General features: G+C 38.0%; 1 protein-coding gene across 2 annotated transcripts in view; it reads left to right on the forward strand.

The window, feature by feature from the left end:
- The window catches only part of LOC134663615 (long-chain fatty acid transport protein 4-like), a 36,741-nt gene extending 17,558 nt beyond the window's left edge, over nucleotides 1–19,183 (forward strand). The window contains exons 2-15 of one of the 2 annotated variants that reach the window (XR_010098156.1): nucleotides 7,560–7,718; nucleotides 12,279–12,529; nucleotides 12,990–13,140; nucleotides 13,773–14,010; nucleotides 14,582–14,831; nucleotides 15,330–15,531; nucleotides 16,049–16,159; nucleotides 16,378–16,459; nucleotides 16,591–16,721; nucleotides 16,975–17,125; nucleotides 17,573–17,730; nucleotides 18,005–18,158; nucleotides 18,453–18,787; nucleotides 18,931–19,183. Coding sequence is in view for 1 of the 2 variants with exons in the window: in XM_063520033.1 (XP_063376103.1) it covers nucleotides 7,653–7,718; nucleotides 12,279–12,529; nucleotides 12,990–13,140; nucleotides 13,773–14,010; nucleotides 14,582–14,831; nucleotides 15,330–15,531; nucleotides 16,049–16,159; nucleotides 16,378–16,459; nucleotides 16,591–16,721; nucleotides 16,975–17,125; nucleotides 17,573–17,730; nucleotides 18,005–18,158; nucleotides 18,453–18,610 (2,103 nt within the window). In the remaining variant the exon portion in view is untranslated. Of the gene's footprint in view, nucleotides 1–7,559; nucleotides 7,719–12,278; nucleotides 12,530–12,989; nucleotides 13,141–13,772; nucleotides 14,011–14,581; nucleotides 14,832–15,329; nucleotides 15,532–16,048; nucleotides 16,160–16,377; nucleotides 16,460–16,590; nucleotides 16,722–16,974; nucleotides 17,126–17,572; nucleotides 17,731–18,004; nucleotides 18,159–18,452 lie in introns of both variants that reach the window. The other variant, XM_063520033.1, reaches the window with a different exon arrangement.
- Nucleotides 19,184–19,701: the final 518 nt, after the last annotated feature.

A 19,701-nucleotide genomic window follows, 5' to 3' on the forward strand; every position in this document is an offset into this window, starting at 1 on the left:
AATTTTTTGATCTTAATATAAGTAGGTACTTTTAATTTAATACATATCTACTAAATATCTGGAAGATCGAGCCTTGCTCGGAAAACATATAAAAACTCAAAAATGCCCGCTTTCCCAGGTATCAGACCTAGATTTATCTCCCCCGAAAACCCCTATATACTTAGCAAATTTCATCGAAATCGTTAGAGCCGTTTCCGAGATCCCCGAAATATATAAATATACAAATAAATAAGAATTGCTCGTTTAAAGGTATAAGATAGAATTGCTCGTAGTCATAACACGACTCTTTTGCGAAAAATGCAACTATTATTGTAAAACAGGTACCTCTATAAGACGAAACATGTGATTTATGCCCCCCCCACATCTGGCGTCTTTCGAGCGTCGGCGTCTACAATTCTATGGCCGACGTCGACGCAACTGCGCAGCGACGTCATTTTCCATAGCGCTGGACCGACGCCGACAGACGCCGACGCTCGAAATACGCCAGATGTGGGGGGGGCCTTAGTCTTTCATGGATTTCAAAGATATTATAGACGAGACTTCGAGAATGTAGGTATATGTTTCCGTAATTTATGTATTGGCGCTTTTGTTACACGTGGTTGACACGTAAAAAACATGATTTTGGATTTTTTGTTTAATTGACCTTAGACTTTGCCAACTAGTTGATGTTATTATGATACCGCTTACTGGAACCGGAATATACCGATGAAAAGACAGACTCTTATTAATGATTATGTCTTTTAAACAAATCGCTTTTTTTGCTAAACCAACATACTTAGCTAACAATTTGTCAAGTCTATTGTATTAAGTTAAGTACATACAAGTACTTAACTTGAACTATCTGATCTTTTGTGTTAAATTTAGAATTCAAGTTACAAGTTACCATTATGTACATGTTTACAATATGTATTATTTACCAACAATTTATAATAGAAGCAAAATAATGAAATAATAGGTACTTTAGTCTTTTTATTTACTTTAATATTTTATTTGGACGTATGATATGACAATAGAGTTGTAAATCATAACAAATGTTAATGAAAAGACATAGTTCTAGGTTAAAATCGTACTTCGTCATCGTCCGTTTACCAACTTATTATATTCTAAATTTATATTTGCCTATAGGCAATAACTTTATGTTTTTAAAGGCACAAAGGCGCTAACCGCTAACGGGATGGCTTTAACCTTAGGGTTGAGTTGCATACTAATTGCCCATCATGCCAAATGTGACTAACACTTTTACAATGTCCAGCAATGGGCATGCCAAGGGTCAACAATAGTCATCTTTTCATAAGCCGGAACTCCCACTTCATCAAAATAATAATAAATAGGTACTTATATTAGTGTCCGACCGAAACATGTTTTTTTGCCGAAACCGAAACCGAAACCGAATGTTCGGCTTTGGCTCTAGTTTCGGCCGAAACCGAAACCGAAACCGAAACTTTTGTAGACTTGTTAAAATCGTTGAAAAAATGTCATAAAACCTCTTTTATACACATATTATGGGGCTGTCAACACCCAATATCCTTGAAATTGATGTTACTTAAGCAGTTTTTAAGAAAATTACTAGAGTTAGACCAAGATAATTCTGCAACGATTTTGATAACACACGCAGTGCAAGTGTTATTCTAAACGTCAAAACTTCTATGAAATTATGACGTATAAATAACATTTGCACTAGTTGCACTGCGTATGCTACCAAATCATTGCAGAATTTTCTTGGTCTAACTCTATTCATTCACCAGTCAAGTTAACATGTAGATACAGGGTCATCCAAAAAACCAACCAAAAACGCGAACGCGAAATTTTTTGTTGACAATATCGCAAGGCCGGGTACCAATCTTCACCTGGGCCTAAAAGTCCGAAGTGCCCCAGTGAGGCAGACTTTCATGTGAAGTCAAAGCCGTGCTTGGCTTCAGGATAAGTAGTTGAGCACAGACTCCAACCAATGTCCAATTATCCATTGTATTAAAAAGCGAGACCGCAGGCCGAGCACGGCGCAGCGAGGCCAAAGGCTAAGCTGAAGTAGAGGACATGTGGAATTAACACAAACCAATAGTAAATTGAGATAAAATCACTCATTCGTTCCGAAACAATTAGACAGTGTGCGCGTTATAGTTATTGACAGCCTCTTAAAACTGCGTCGACCGTCCAGTGGCGCCCTCATTAGTGGAATTGTGTTTTATAATAAACCAATTAATTTCTGTACCTATACATGAATCAGTATAATATGTAGGTATTAATATTGTTGTCCTACTTATTTTTTTCGTAAGTTTCGGCCCGGCCGAAAGGTTCGGCCGTTTTTTGGCCGAAACCGAAACTACAGCCGAAACATGATTTTTTGGCCGAAACTGGCCGAAACCGAAACCGAAACCGAACCTTCGGTCGGACACTAACTTATATCTACTTGCAGTGTGTATGACAAAACCGCAATGTGTAAAACGAAAATTAATAAATTGGATAAAAAGAGTAATATTTTTGTGGAACAGCCACGTTTTGCGAAAATGAAAGAGAAAAACCGGGCAAGTGCGAGTCGGACCCGCGCACGAAGGGTTCCGTACCATAATGCAAAAAAAGGCAAAAAAAACGGTCACCCATCCAAGTATTGACCCCGCCCGACGTTGCTTAACTCCGGTCAAAAATCACGTTTGTTGTATGGGAGCCCCACTTAAATCTTTATTTTATTCTGTTTTTAGTATTTTGTTGTTATAGCGGCAACAGAAATACATCATCTGTGAAAATTTCAACTGTCTATAGCTATCACGGTTCGTGAGATAAAGCCTGGTGACAGACGGACGGACGGACAGACGGACGGACGGACGGACGGACAGCAGAGTCTTAGTAATAGGGTCCCGTTTTACCCTTTGGGTACGGAACCCTAAAAAGCAAGTTAATGTGAGTAGTAAATCTTGGTGCTCGCCAGGGACACTAGAAGGAAATGTCCAAGAAGTGCCTTGGCAATGGCTGGACTGATCGCGACTATCGCCCTCCTAGGGAAGGCATGCGTGCTGCCAAAGGACTCGCATAAGAGGATGTCGAAAACCGTGTGAGGCGGAGGAGGAAAAGTTTTAGACTGCCTGGCAAAGCCGTAGATATTGGTGGGACCGGGATAAACACTAGATGATTAAGTAAATATCTTATACCTTTAAACGAGGAATTCTTGTACCTATATTTATTTATTTGTATATATATTCCGGGGATCTCGGAAACGGCTCTAACGATTTCGATGAATTTTGCTAGACGGGGGTTTGCTGGGGCGAAAAATCGATCTAGCTACGACTTATCTCTGGGAAAACGCGCATTTTTGAGTTTTTATATGTTTTCCGAGCAAAGCTCGGTCTCCCAAATATTACATAATTATATTTTATTATGACATAAAAGCCAAAATATCATATCATGACAAGTTATGCAATACCTAATGTGAATGTTTCATTATATTCACCTACGTACTTACTTGCGGATAATGAATGCCAGTGAATGACTAGGCATACATGTCGGATGGATTGAAAGCCACTATAGATACTGAGAAAGTTGGAAGATATAAAATTAACACGACGGTAGAGTTCGAGTAGCATCAGAGAAAGTCACAGTTTCTAAGATCTTTGCTGGATTACGTGATCATATCTCCGTCATAGTAGTATTGAATAATGAATATGTCGACTGCATTCAGTTAAGTCGAATAATTGTATTGTTGGAATATAAAAACCGGGCAAGTGCGAGTCGGACTCGCGCACGAAGGGTTCCGTACCATAAAGCAAAAAAAAAAGAACGGAAAAAAATGCAGAAAGAAAACGGTCACCCATCCAAGTACTGACCCCGCCCGACGTTGCTTAGCTTTGGTCAAAAATCACGTTTGTTGTCTGGGAGCCCCATTTAAATCTTTATTTTATTCTGTTTTTAGTATTTGTTGTTATAGCGGCAACAGAAATACATCATCTGTGAAAATTTCAACTGTCTAGCTATCACGGTTCGTGAGATACAGCCTGGTGACAGACGGACGGACGGACGGACGGACGGACAGCGAAGTCTTGGTAATAGGGTCCCGTTTTACCCTTTGGGTACGGAACCCTAAAAATGACAAAAAATCATCCTAAATAGGTAAAATTAATAACACCTTATTTCTCATTTATGTTTATGCATATATGCAAATGCCTATAAAGACCAAATAAAATATAGCGGGTTGACACAGATAATTGATATATTATTATAATGAATGGTGAAGTCATCAACTCGAACTTTGTAATTAAAATTGAACTTGGCTTGACACGCTGCCGCGTGTCTAGATATGCATGGTAATGAATTATAAATTAAAAGGAAAAAATGACTGTTTTAATAGCCCGAAAGTCCGGTACAAAGATACTCGTACGCGAAGGTACAAACAAAATTCTTTAGCATGCCAATAAATGATACAGTGTTGTCCTTTAATAAATAACTCAATATTTGATTAAGTACCCGTAAGTTATTCTTCAAATTAAGGTGAACGCCCTGCGTTTAAACAACGACTTAGCTAATTTACACTTCTGTACAAGGATGGTGCAAAAATTCCAAAGTAGGTATAGGTATGTACAGTCAACACCAACAATATCCACACTTAAGTTATTAATATCTGGGAGTCGACCTTTGGTCAGAAAACATATAAACATGCAAAAAATACGTGGTTTCCCAGAGATAAGACGTAGGTTAGATCGATATTTCGCCCTCGAAAAAACCCCCATACCTACAGCAGATTTCATCGAAATCATTAGTCGTTTCCGAGATCCCCTAAATATATAAATATAATTAAATAATTGTATACCTACCTACATACAGGAATTGCTTGTTTAAAGTATAAGATTACCGATTTACCGCTCTCTTAAATTATGACATGACAGTAATGACACAGCATAGACAACTGACTGTACAAATACAAACAAATCTTCATAATGATATTGATAATTGTTAAATAATAAACATTAGTTGCGAAGCCTTTTAATCATCTTGAGGTTCTCTCGTATTAGTAATGTGTCTGTTTGCGACATGTGTGGAAGCAGCGGCTGCCTCTGTACACAACACATTGTTAATCAACATGATAGAGTAAAAACCTAAATTTACAAAGCGTGTTAAATTAGTTATGTACACTTCGCACAGTACGTTAATTGACTACTTAGGTATTGTAAACATTACAACATGTTACAATCATACATAATAGCCAAACAAGACGCAACTTACAAGTAGGTAGCCAATCGTACCTACTTAATAGTACAGCCGGCCTAGCCAAGGTTACAATCGCTATCGCTTCGACAACGAAAAGCATTATGTCTCTCTATCACTCTTCCATATAAGTGCGACAGTGACAGTTGCGTTTCGATCGCTACGGAGCGTAAGCGATCGGCATCTTGGCTACGCGGCCTGAGTATAATAAACTACTCCAGAGTAGGACTAGGCTCTAGCCAAGAATAAAGAATTGATGGTGAGTTCTTAATTATCGTTGAAAATATAAAAAACGATATGTTTTTTATTCTCTTTTTTTTACATCATACACCGCCAATATTTGATTTATTTGTTAGTACCTGATTTTGTATAAATTTGCTTTTTGCTATTGCTTTTATGTCGCGAAAAACGGAACAAACATTTAAAACGAAACGACATCCGGAGCAAGACAAATATTGTTTTTTCTTAGAGTTGGTGTTAACGAAATTAACATAATTTTAAACAAAATACACTGTCGTTGTAATCGGTAAACGGCGGGCATAAAAACAGGTAAGGAAATAAGTGACATTATCAAATAAATTGTCAACTGAGGGTGAGGGTAAACCAGGTATAGGAAAAATAGCCTATGGAACTCCAGAGGTGTTACACGGTCTTACACGCGCGTTGCCGACCCTTTAAAAGCCGGCATTGCATTGTAAACTACTTCCCCCAAATTTTTAAACAAAATAATAATTCATAACTCGAAAATTCGATAGTAGAAAAAATTGGCTGCCACACATACTCGTAATCTGACAGCCCTTGCGCGAGCAGCCGATGTATGGTAGGAATCTAATTTCTTTCTTTGAACATCAAGATTTGGTTGGACGTTGGACCATCCTGGTTAGGTTAGGTTATACTTATATGTATACCTCCGTAATAGATATTCTAGAATGGAATAATTATTTTTATTATTTATTCCTTAAATGAACACTAACAGATTATAACGGTTTACGAATGCGAGAAGGTAGTAGGTACTTAACAACCAATTGAAAACGAATTTAGTAAATACGAGTAGGTACCTTAAACTTGCTGATGGCCTAGTTAAGTTACTCTAGATCGACACGCACTTGAGTAATTTTAGACACGAAACTTGTTAGGCTCCCTGAAAAAGAAAACGGGCTCAATGACTTTAGCACCGTTCTTATAACAATGTAGGTATAAATATTTTTAATATGTCGCTATTGGCGTGTAAAAGAATACCTATGAATGGCAGAGGAAACCAAGTTTTAAGTTTAGCTATAAGTATATCTACATTAGTACATACTCGTATATATGTATTTACTACTAATTTAAGAACAATGATGAAATAAGTATATACAAGACTTTGCATTGGGGTTGTACTAATCTTCGGTGGGATAAAAAAACCGGTTATATAGATAGTTGTAACAGTGAGCTACAAGAAAATCATTTGAAACGTATTAAGTAGTAATAGTAGTAATATAGGTAATATTATATTCCGTCAAAACCGGACACAGATTTATGAGAAAGTGGCAATTTCTTTTGCTAGCGCTTGTCGGTGAAGTGTTATGGTGGATAGGTTGTCGACCCGCGGTCCTTTCACTGGTGCCTATGTGTACGTCATCAGGTCATCACGGTCCCGCTTGATATGTGACCTTCGGATTATTAAGGCCGTCACCTACTAAATAAATTCCGTATAATACAGTAAATAAAACCCGCTTCAGACGATCACGTTAAATACCTACGATTTCTCGCGGAACACGTCATTGTACAACTTGTTTTCATTCATACCTTCACGGTTAATTACGCTTTTCCGCTTAAAATGCGCTCTTGGCGTAGTTCCTTCAGAATCTTCTTTTACTAGTAAGTATATAGAAAATGTAGTGAAAAGCTAACTTACTTAGCAACTTTCAGGATTTCAAATTGTGAAATTACACAAGAAAAATGCAGAAGTAGACAATCTAAAAAGCAAACAGGTAAATCCCAGTTACAACAGCGAGAAAATGAGACTTAGAGTTCAGAGATATATCTAGCTCTAATATTTTATAGACTCTACAGTATCGAAGAGGTCAATACTCGATTAGCGGATAAACAAGATTTTATGCACGTGTAGATATGCAAAATACCTATTGAAACTATTTTTTTGTGTGACATCGAACACTTAATTGTTCTGTAAGTAAGTAGTAACCTACGATTAACGAGAGAGAATGCCCGTCAGATTGAGATTGTGTAGCGAGTACCGTCAATTCTAGGTTTCGAGACTGATTTTGTATAGAAAACCAGTACTGTATGCTGTACCCTATTAATAATTTATAAGTAAAATATACTTAAAATAGTACGTAATATTGACCAATTTAATCCTTTTGTTTTAGAACTTGCCGGAATTCAATCATCGCGTATTTCCAATGCGGAATATTTAGAAGCATTCATATCCTGTTAAGTTCAAAGAGCCGTGACTCGCAACCATGTCGAGCACAGAGGCGATTGTCGACGACAATATGAATAAGACTAATGGAATCCATCTGAAAGAGGTAAGTGCAAGAGGTGTGCCCACTGCCCAAGGCCCTACCACGAGAAACGAAAATAGTTTTTACAGTTCCTATTTTTCCGGACTAGTGCGAGAAATAGCACTTTTCAACACTTTTAACAAAAGTTTAAAGGGCCATATGTACTGCAAAACGTTGTACGTTACACGTGCGAATAGGTAATTCGTCGAATTTCCTCTTTTCCGCACTTGTATCGTAAATAACTATATTTCTGCCTGTCTATCGCTTGAATATGTAAAAGCTATGGGAGTTCAGGTAGACTGGTAATGTAATGATCGCTTCTGGTCGACCAACTTAAAAGAGAAATAGGTGGGTAGGTAGGTATACTAGGTATACCATGTTAAAGTTTGTGCCGAAAGGGAAGAGTCGTGGAATATGGGAGCCAATACATTCTACGATTCTTCTCTTTCCGCACAGACTCTAGTTCCTGTTTTTAACATGCCCCTTTAAACTTTTTGTAAATCAATATAAATACGAGTACCTACCTAGGGAGGTAGGTAGTATTTTAAGTAACTAAAGTTTACTTTGATTTTGTCCGTTATAAACATTTTAATTTTTTTTTTCATCGGCTTAGAGGAAATATTAACACAGTAAACAATTTCAATTGACACATTATCTATCAAAAAAGGTTTATGGCAAAGTAACTATAAATAAATAAATTAAATACTTAGCACAAAATTCATAAATACCTACCTATATATGTGTTATTATTCACACACAGGTGGTTATTGTTCAACAACTAAATATACTCATCAAAGAATACATTACTCATTATGACATACGCATACTCGTACAAATTTAAAGGAACGCAAAAAAGGTTTAATTACGGGCCAACACGTAAAGTAGGTAATTGCAAAATTAGTAATTACCTAACACTTTTTTTCTTTCCTCTAAACTTGTCCATGAGTTGTATTACACGGTGATATATGTAATCACAGTTTAGGATAGGTAACCAGTGTAATCACAAATAATGATATCTGATGAATGATGATACCTACCACTCAGTTCGATTGCGATATAATCTCTTAATAAACAATGTGGGTAATACTTTACGTACTTGGGTACCTAGATAGCATGTTTGATCTAAAAACACCGAAATAAGTTATTATTGTCAAATAAAAAATTGTCCTCGTACTTTGAATTTGCAAATTAAGTGCATTTAGGGCAGATACAGACCGACTGCAACCCGACTGCAATTGGGATGAGATCTGGAAGGACTGCATGCCAACTGCAACGTCGTCGGCGTGTTTGCATACAAGTTGCAGTCCAACTGTACCGGCCCTTAGTTTAGGCCTTAGATGCGAAAGAATTTAATTTACTTATAGACGTTGTTGAAATGGAAATAAGACTTGTTTAGATAAATACGGTATATTTTTTTTTGTCACGTATTGTATATGTACCCATAGCGGTTTAGCTACTTACCTATAATTTTGGAATCTATGACGTTAGAAATCCTTTGTGCGTCAGAAAGGTGTAAAAATACATGCATAATTCAACAAGAAATATTGTAGTCCCAGAGCTACGCGATTAAACGTTAAGGGTCGCTCTTATATTTATCATACCGTACCGTGCATATGACACGATTTTATCGTGATAATGATAAGAGTGAATTGCAAAAAATGTTTACATATTAGGCACCTGTAATTAATCTAAAGTTACTTGATTCCATTGTGTTACGACAGTTAAGCCATTTATATTTAAAAGTTAGATGCATGAAAGTGTGTTAGCGTATGCTATAGACGTATATACTTTACATGAATTAAGTACAATACAATTTACATAGTCAATTTTCGTAACACAAATGAATCAATTATGTTAAGACTAATCACAGCTTCTTAACTGCGCTTAATTACGTACAATTTTTTTGCAATTCACTCATAACATTAACACACAGGGGACTAATATGGCGTGTGACATAGACATCTTCTCTGCTATCGTCGACGATATCGTCCACGATTTAACGTTACAGTTCGTAGTAGTATAAATATTATATTTGTCCCCACGTGACGGACGATCAATCTCATTCAATCGTGTCGTTACCATGGACCTGATAAAGTCATGATAAAGTATAAAAGCGCCCAATAATGATCCCTATTTATTAGCGCATTTTGTATTGAAAGGATGTTTGAGTGGCGCTGTCGTAAATTTGCTATTTCGAGCTTTGAATCGACAAATAGGCAATTTGTCACAATGAGCGATTTGTATTTTTAACCGACTTCCAAATCCCAAAGGAGGAGGTTATCAATTCGGTTGTATGTTTTTTATTTTTATTTTTTTTATTTTTTTTATTATTTTTTTTATTTTTTATGTTTGTTACTCCATATCTCCGTCATTACTGGACCGATTTTGAAAATTATTTTTTTGATTGTATGTATATGCATACAGATTGGTCCCGTTTTTGTCAAAATCCAGTTCTGATGATGGGATCCATGAGGAATCGACGGAACTCCTCAAATCTTAAAGGCATACATATGGTGATTTTTGTGTTTTTATCAACAAATCAAGCATATACATTCAAAAACGTGACATTTGATGAAGTGGAACTGCTGATGATGATCAGAACGGAACTCTTCAACGACGCATAGTTCACCTTTGGCGATTTGTCCTCTTCGTTATGTTTGTTAAGCAAGTTAAGTTTTTAAGCCACAATTTTATCAAGCTTGAGTTCTGATGATGGGATCCATGAGAAATCGAGGGAACTCCTCAAATTTTAAAGGCATGCGTATAGAGATTTTTGTATTTTCATCAGAAAATCAAGCATTTTCATTAAAAACTGTCGCATTTGATGAAGTGGAACTGCTGATGATGATCAGAACGGAACTCTTCAACGACGCATAGTTCACGTTTGGCGATTTCTCCTCTTCGTTATGTTTGTTAAGCAAGTTTAGTTTTTAAGCCACATTTCTGTCAAGCTCGAGTTCTGATGATGGGATCCATAAGGAATCGAGGGAACTCCTCAAATCTTAAAGGCATACGTATAGAATTTTTTGTATTTTCATCATAAAATCAAGCATTTACATTAAAAACTGTCGCATTTGATGAAGTGGAACTGCTGATGATGATCAGAACAGAACTCTTCAACGACGCATAGTACATGTTTGGTGATTTCGAATTTCGATTTTGACTTGGACTGGGACCCGGACTCATACCCGGATCCGGTTCGGACCCGGACTCGGACTCGGACTCGGACCCGGACTCGGACCCGGACTCGGACCCGGACTCGGACCCGGACTCGGACCCAGACTCGGACCCGGACTCGGACCCGGACCCGGACTTGGACCGGGACTCGGACCCGGACTCTGACTCAGAGACCCGGACCTTGACCCGGAAAACCCCTATGATACCTAAACTAAATAAACCGCTATGATTACCTACCATAAAATGTAGGTATAAAGTATGATGATGCCAAACCCCTCCCGCTCAAATCCCCGTACACCGCACCGCATGCGCCGTTAAGTGGGTTAGGTTAGGTTTGAACTGCGATCCTCACAGAACCGAACAAAAGTGGGTTAGGTTTGGTTAGAACTGCGAGCCTTACAGAAACGAAATGCTACTAGAAAAATGGGTTTGATTAGGCTCGAACTGCGATCCTCACAGAACCGAACTGCTATCAGAGAAGTGGGTTAGGTTAGGCTAGAACTACGACCCTTACGGACACGAAATGCTACTAGAAAGTACTGTCTTTACCTCCTTTTCTACATAGTGCACCATCTACCATAATCTTTCACCGGGCCCCATAGAAGTCGGTTTTTTTTTCTTAAAAATTATATTAATTAGATTCCATCACAGTCACACAGTACAGTATTTATTGTAGGATTTCGACATCCTTAAAAAAGATGATAAAAAAGCTTAATTTGATCATCCACGAAGTTCGAAGTTTCTTCAATTAGAAATATTACCTATAAATATATTTCACTTTATGATATAGCTATGCACATCTATAATATGTACCTATATTATGTCATCATCTCAGGAATTTAGCATTATTTAAACCGGATCTTCCAATAGGTACTAAAAACTGGATAATCTAGACTATATGCAAATCAAAACATTTCGTAGATATCTAATTATCTACTCTACCTACTGATACCTAGTTCTGTTGAGCCTAGTGTGTTTGACCCCTAGATTCGTAAGTTCGTAACTTGTCCCACCAATTTAGCTAGGACCCTAAATAGGCTAAATGGCATAACAATCGCGGAGCGTCATGGTACATACATACATAGGTCTCCGTATAAGAGTGATACAATTTGTTCGTACCGAAAATTTCTTACATACCTAATTATTTCAAAGATAATGCTTTTAGTTTGACTAATACGAGTAGATATTTGAAGAAAATAAATTTAGCAGAAAAGATTTTTATTTATGAAAAAAAAAATAGGACAGATATTCTTACAAGGGTACCTATAACCCTTCCTTGTTAGTTATTTTTTTTACATAATATTCCCTAAAATTTATTCACTTTTAAAACCTTTTCCATATGGAACCCTAATTATCGTCTTGATTAGCATTACCTTTTTTAATTGTCTCATTATTTATTTATTTCAGGTGAAACTAAATGGCAACGATTTAGAGACCGGAAAAAATCATCTGATATCCGACGAACCCACGCCATGGGGTCGGATAATAGCCACAGTGCTCGCGTTAGGAGTCGTCGTGGCCGCCTGCACGGTCACGTGGGTCTTCCAGGACTGGCAGACGAGCCTCTTAGTCCTCGCCATACTTGTCGTGGTCTACGTAATACTCTTCCATTGGAGATGGATCTACATCGCCCTGAGGACGGCGAAGAGGGATTTCTCGTACGTGTTTTGTAATTTAGCTAGTACTAATGGTAATCTTAAATTTTTAACCTTCGTAAAGAGACGAAGAAATGAACAAATGTGCGTTTTATTATTTTTTATGTGAACATCTGTAGTGAATATAGTGATCCAAACTATATTTGCAAAATATGTAAGTAATATAATGGAAAAAGTATATATTAATACCGTCTTTAGAATCATCTAATACAAGTACAGTTCTATTGTTATTGTTGTGAGAACCGGCAAAAATACACCAAAAATATAATAATAAATCAGCCTGTATCCGTCCCACTGCTGGACACAGGCCTCCTATCATGCGCGAGAGGGCTTAGGCGATAGTACCCACGCTAGCCCAAAGCGGATTGAGGACTTCACAATCTTCACATACACCTTTGAATTTCTTCCTTGTTTCCTCACGATGTTTTCCTAACCACCAAAATAATTATTTTTCGCATTTCAGAGCCTTGTTTTGCTACATTAAAATCTTGCGTCTGTACAAAAAGTTCACCAAGAGGAATTGGGTGATGCCGGACATCTTCCATCAGCTCGTCAAGAAACATCCAAACAAAGCCTGCTTCCTCTTCGAAGATGAAACGTGGACCTTTCAACAGGTACGAGGAGTTGCACAATTAACGACTAAGTGACAACTAAGTAACAATAAGACCCAGCCTTGACATGACCAGAGGTGTTAATTACCTACGTCAACGTGCAACGTGCCTTTGAATATGTGCAGAATTGCACGAAGACCCTTGCTTTGCAGAACATTCTGATAATTTAGCTGAAGCCTGATGATGATGGGCAAAGGAAATGGGGGTAATTTTAACATGAATATGTTTTCCCATCCGTTGCTTTTCAGGCGCAGCGGCGCCGTAGAATACAATAACTACCTTATCTTTGTAGACTTACACTTCGTCGGATTTTATTTTATTTATTTATACAAGGAATTCCAACAGCTATGAATGATACATCAGACTTTTTAGATAGCATTACAGAACAAGACTATAAAACTAAGACTTAAAAGTACCTACATCACGCATCACGCAGTTTTACAATAGTGGAACCCACGAAATATTTTTAAATTGGTGTCGAATCCATTGAATCCATATACCTTATAGCTCCGGCAGAAAAAAAACTAGGAAAGGTCAATGTCAACCGCGAGATAAGAACCTGTCTCTTAATTATCATATCATAGAGCACACTCGTAATTGTCGTGACTTAGTTGTTAAACAAGCTTTTTCTCTAGGTCGAGGAGTTCAGCTTGCGAGTATCAGCGGTCCTTAAGGCGGAGGGCGTGAAGTCGCGGGACGTGGTGGGCGTTATGATGAACAACTGTCCCGACATGCCGAGCACTTGGTTGGGAGCTGCCCGGCTGGGTGCAGTGTCACCTCTTATTAACACCAATCAGACCGGCACTGCGTTGATACACTCTATCACAATCGCTAATTGTAACGTCGTCATTTATGGGAGCGAGTTTGAGTCAGGTCGGTAGAAGAGGTTAATAAGCTTATTCATTAATTCTTAGGGCGTTAAGGACGTGGTAATTAGCTAGGAAGCTGCTGAGAGCTAGGTGCCCTCTGACTCCTTATTAATCAATACGTCATCATCATCATTTACGTAAGCAAGTCCGAGTCAGGTTAGCAGAAAAACAATTGCATCTTTTGTAGTCAATATTTTTATTGTCTATCTTCATTCATTTTTATTTAATTTCGTCACTCTTAACGGGTTCGTTGCCTCTTCCATTTTCGAAAACTTTTGGCTGTGGTGGCGAACAATTATTTCATGACACGGCAGGCGTGCCTTATATACGCCATAGAATATGATGGCACGCCTGTCGTGTCACTCGTGTTATACGCCACACGTTAAAAACATTGATGACACGCCTGTCGTGCCATAACGTTTAACACATTCACTGTCCCCGACGCACATGTGCGTCCACCGTCATACAGGTTTGTTCCTAAGCCACGTATTAAACTATATTTCAAAACTACAGCTATATCTAACACATTCCTGTTACAATTAAAGCAAAAATCTTGCGTAAAATTTTCTTTCCAGCTATCAACGACATTGCCAATGACCTTGATCCATCCATAAAACTATTGAAGTACACCCGTCGTCCACTGAACACGTCCGGCGACGGCGTGAGGGTGGTGGAGTCCAACAATGACTTCACAGCAATGCTGGAGTCGACCCCTCCAGCACCCTGGACGTTCTCCGACGGAGATGGATTTAACGGCAAGATGTTGTATATCTATACATCTGGAACTACCGGCCTGCCGAAAGCTGCTGTTATTTCTTCGTCAAGGTAATTAATCTGAACATCCCGTTTTGAAAAATATCAGCCTTTTTATTGATACATTACGGTATATAACATACGATTGACCTTTTGTTGGCTTATGAATGTTATTGAATAACGATAAGTATAATCCCTGTCAATTGCGTTTATAAATACAGGGTGTAGGTACATAAAATGTACCTACTTAAAAACTAATTACTTATATCACTTAGGGAATTAAATATCATTTTCTTTATTTCACAACACCTACAGAGTTATTGCCAATTATACCGGGACAGTGACGAACACTCAGACGTCTAGGTATATTAGTTTGAGTGACGTGTTAAAAATACAAGTACCTAGTAAGGTCAGTCACCCCGTCACCGTCATTTTAGAATATTATGGAATATCCATTGTTAACAACGTAATTTAAAAAAATCTGTTTACTTCAATTTAAGGGTATTAGTCGGAAGTCATAGTTACAATCACTAAGTTTTGAGGTTTAAAAAATAGCTTTTACTTTTTCAGAATGACGTTCATGGCATCCGGCATTCATTATCTTGGTGGACTGAGCAGTAAGGACATCATCTACTGCCCAATGCCGTTGTATCACTCTGCTGGAGGCTGCATAACGATGGGCCAAGCCATGATCTTCGGATGCACCATAGTTTTGAGGACCAAGTTCTCGGCTTCTGCCTACTTCCCGGATTGCATCAAATATAATGCCACCGTAAGTATTTGTAAGTTTTAATCGCTCAGGTTACTAGGAACGTCATGGCATTATGTCTGATCTACATAGACGGCCGATGGATTTTCCCAAACATTATTCTTAGGTATATCTTTTGTCGGTCCACGTATTTGGACTTCCAAGTCACTAAGACGCATTTTGGCTCCGTCTGCCATATAATAGTTGCTCAAATTTCCGTAAAGTACGTAAGTTTCACAATAAAGTTCAATCCAAACTTTTATGGTCCCCTATGTTCTCTCTCCTTCTCCCAAAAGTTACGGCCGAAGTTACGGTAAAAACTCTAAAGAGAGTAATCAAAAAAGCAATTTATGAAAAAAAAGATGTAAATAAGGCTCTATATGGACTTATTTATTAATTTTATTACTTATATTATAGAAATACGGTTCACCCCACTAACGGCCAGAGTCCAGCCATATTACTTCAGGGTAGGAGTCTTCCACTTCGTACCAAGCTCGACACTTTGAAGCCCGACACTAACTTGTATATGTACAACTTTCAGGCAGCACATTACATTGGTGAAATGTGTCGGTACATCCTGTCCACTCCACCAGCGCCCACTGACAAGCAGCACAAAGTCCGTCGGGTATATGGCAATGGAATGAGACCAGCTGTAAGTAAATGTGCTATTTCGAGACAAAAACTACCACTTGGTTGCAAATGCAAATGCGGCAAAATAGGTACTGACAATTTTGTTTCCGGTACTACCTATATACCTATTTAAAGCGAAAAAAAACTCTTAAAAACGAAAGTAAGATTTGTTGCTTGGGACAAAAATAAATCTACAAATTGTGAATATTTAAAATTGTCTAAATTTTCTTGCCTTTGCAGATATGGACGGAATTTGTTACTCGGTTTAACATAAAGAGGGTTGTCGAGTTCTATGGTGCCACTGAAGGAAATGCTAATATTGGTAAGTACTTAGGTACCTAATGGTACCCAGACCCAGTTTCATCTTCCTTCGATAGTTTACTATGATTTTTTTCACAAAATGGATTCTATCGTTAAAAAGTCAGTGAAAACCGTATTATTTCTTACTTTCAGTGAATATAAACAACAAGACAGGAGCGATTGGATTTGTATCCAGGATCATACCTGCAATATATCCAATTGCTATTCTAAAAGTTGACCAGGAAACTGGGGAACCTATCAGGAACTCGCGAGGTTTATGTCAGGTGAGGAAAGGTCTTATTAGATAGTAAAAGTGAAAAATATATAGCCTTGGCAAAAGGGGCCATATTTTGCCATTTATATAAAAACTTATTGAGATTATTGAGGCAGTTCTAATTAGCCTCGAAAATTCGGTAAACGATACCTAAAATAGAAGAAAGTAAAGCATGATGATTGATGGCTTATCGGTTTTGTCACATTTCAGCTTCTTCCATTCAAATTTCTTATAGTTAATAACGATTGTTTTGTATGATATAGTTGGCCAAACCGAACGAGCCTGGAGTGTTCATCGGTAAGATCCAGCCCAACAACCCCTCCAGAGCATTCCTCGGTTACGCTGATAAAGCAGCTTCGGACAAGAAGATAGTCAGAGACGTCTTCACTCGTGGAGACTCCGCTTTCATATCAGGTGACAATTTTGGTCTGTTAGGTTACTTTGGGAAAAGGCAGTGTTTTAGATTTCAGAGTAGTTAAAGAAAAAAAAGCCTTAAGATTATTCGGTCAGTCGGCAAGGCCTAGCTGCCGAGGGCTTAGGCCCTGGTTTTTTTGGAGCCTACGGAACTTTCAATCAACACAAAAAAACTTAGATATATTCTCTGTCTGAAGGTCTCTGACTCTGTTAGGCGACTGCTCGTAATATAGGTACGAGTTAAGAATAACGGTTTCACGACGTGTCTTTCACAAAAAAGCTCTTATTCAGTCAATAACTTGAAATGGTAACATACTCGTAATTGGGACTTGGCCTTACTAGAATATATTGATTAACTTAGGATGCGGATGCCGCTAACGTTATATTCTTACTTTAGGACTGGTTTAATGCTCTTCTCCATTAACCCAATATATCATTACATTACAGGCGACATCCTAGTGGCAGACGAGTTGGGCTACTTGTATTTCCGAGATCGAACCGGGGACACGTTCCGGTGGCGCGGCGAGAACGTCAGCACCACAGAGGTGGAGTCCGCCGTGTCGCGCGTCGCTGATCAGAGAGACGCTGTTGTTTATGGAGTCGAGGTAAGCTTTGCCATCAGTATTGAATTCAAATTAAGAACCGATCTCTAGCATAAATTATGTTTTATTTCTATTAAGAGTCATCAATGTCATCATCATATAAATATGTGTGTTGGTTCGACGGCTACTGCTAGATAAACATTTTCATTGCCTACTTAGTTAGGAAGGAGTAAATACGTTGATTAATTATCTAGGACTTTTCTTTTTCTGTTGAAACGTTTTCCTGGACAATAATTTTTAACACGGAGTGTTTTATCATTGTCCTATAATATTCCAGGTTCCAAACATCGAAGGACGAGCGGGCATGTGTGGCATCGTCGACACGGAGGGAACTCTAGACCTAGATCAGCTGGCTAAGCGGATCGCGAAGGACCTGCCGGCATACGCGCGCCCTGTCTTCATGCGGGTCATGACCAGCGTCGATATGACGGGTAAGCTAAATTCATCATCCTAAATTCCTAATACAAGTTTGTATTAATTGTACACACTAAACGTATGTATATATGGCAAGATGTGTTAAGTGTGTGTACCTACAGGCATACGGAGGGAGAACACCATTAAATTTGCGAAAAATGACACATTAAGTAAATTTAATTATACCGCACCTTATTTAAATTTGTATTTGCGCCACGGCGTTACTAGAGATCGGTTTGGCGCCCACAACAAAATATGTTTTAGTTTGAAACGTAACTATAAATATAACAGATTAATATTTTTGTTTCCAGGCACGTTCAAGATGAAGAAGGTGGATTTACAAAAAGAAGGATTCAACCCATCAGTAATAAAAGACAAATTATACTATTTAGATTTAAAACTAGGCAAATACCTCCCATTAGGACCAGAAGAATACGAGAAGATTGGAAAGGGACAAATAAGACTGTGATTAAATTTAAGATTATCATGATAAGTATTACTAAATGCATGCCAGACGCTAACTGCGGCTGAGGATACTCAAACAGTTGATTCTGGTTTGAAAAAAAGGGACTAAAAGGACCATATGTAGATAGTGAAGTGTAGAATCGTATTTATCAATTTAGGTAAGAACATGACAATGGCATAGGTAGCAGTGGCGGCGCGTCAGACATATCTTTAGGCAAGCCGGGGCTAATTTGGTTTACATATTTCCTTTGCAACTCTGCTCAAACGTCCAAAAACAGGCAAGCCGGTGGGAATCGGTTTTTATGGACGCGCCGCCACTGATAGGTAGCAAATTAAAGTAAGTATCATAAGACAAAGTATTCCAATGATAGCTATAATTAGTTTTAACTTACTGATTATAGAAACGTCTTTTCGAAAACCAGAGAATAGTTTTGTCCTTGTCCTATGTACTTATGCGTCCTAATGTCTACTGTAAATAGCATATACATAATTATATTATACTTGTATGTGGGCTAAAGAAACAGACAATGTGATATCGTAAAATGTGAGTGAAAGTAATTAAATGTTTTCTAAATCATGATAAGTGTTTTATTTTGAACTCTACGGCCATCTACAAGCACGTAAGTACTTACGTGCTTACGTGAACTTACACGTAATCGAAAAATTCGGGACCACCTAGGGACTACTGAATTTTTCCATCATGTAAGTACTTACTGGAGGCGTATGACCTAAGATCGTTGGTATAGCTCATTTTGCTCTCGATTTAGGCGGATGTATTTTAATAATCATAGTACTTAGATCATCAATATCATCATCATAACTTAAAAGCTTTGATCTTGTTGGTGGAGAACTTAGATTAGGATTCGAATCCTGGTTGGTACAGTCACCTGCAACAATATGTTACTTTTTGAGGGCCGCATAAATATGTGATACGCTCTTATCATTATGGCTCTACAAATAAGATGTCAGATATTTTTGCGACCTTCGTTGTGTAGCATATTATTGCAGGTAACTGTACTGTATCAGTACTCATACAAACGGAATACGGTTTTACGGAATACCTATAGCTTATGTATAAAACATCATCATCAGTTG

The sequence above is a fragment of the Cydia fagiglandana genome, chromosome 4 (assembly GCF_963556715.1).
Source record: "Cydia fagiglandana chromosome 4, ilCydFagi1.1, whole genome shotgun sequence".
NCBI lineage: Eukaryota > Metazoa > Arthropoda > Insecta > Lepidoptera > Tortricidae > Cydia > Cydia fagiglandana.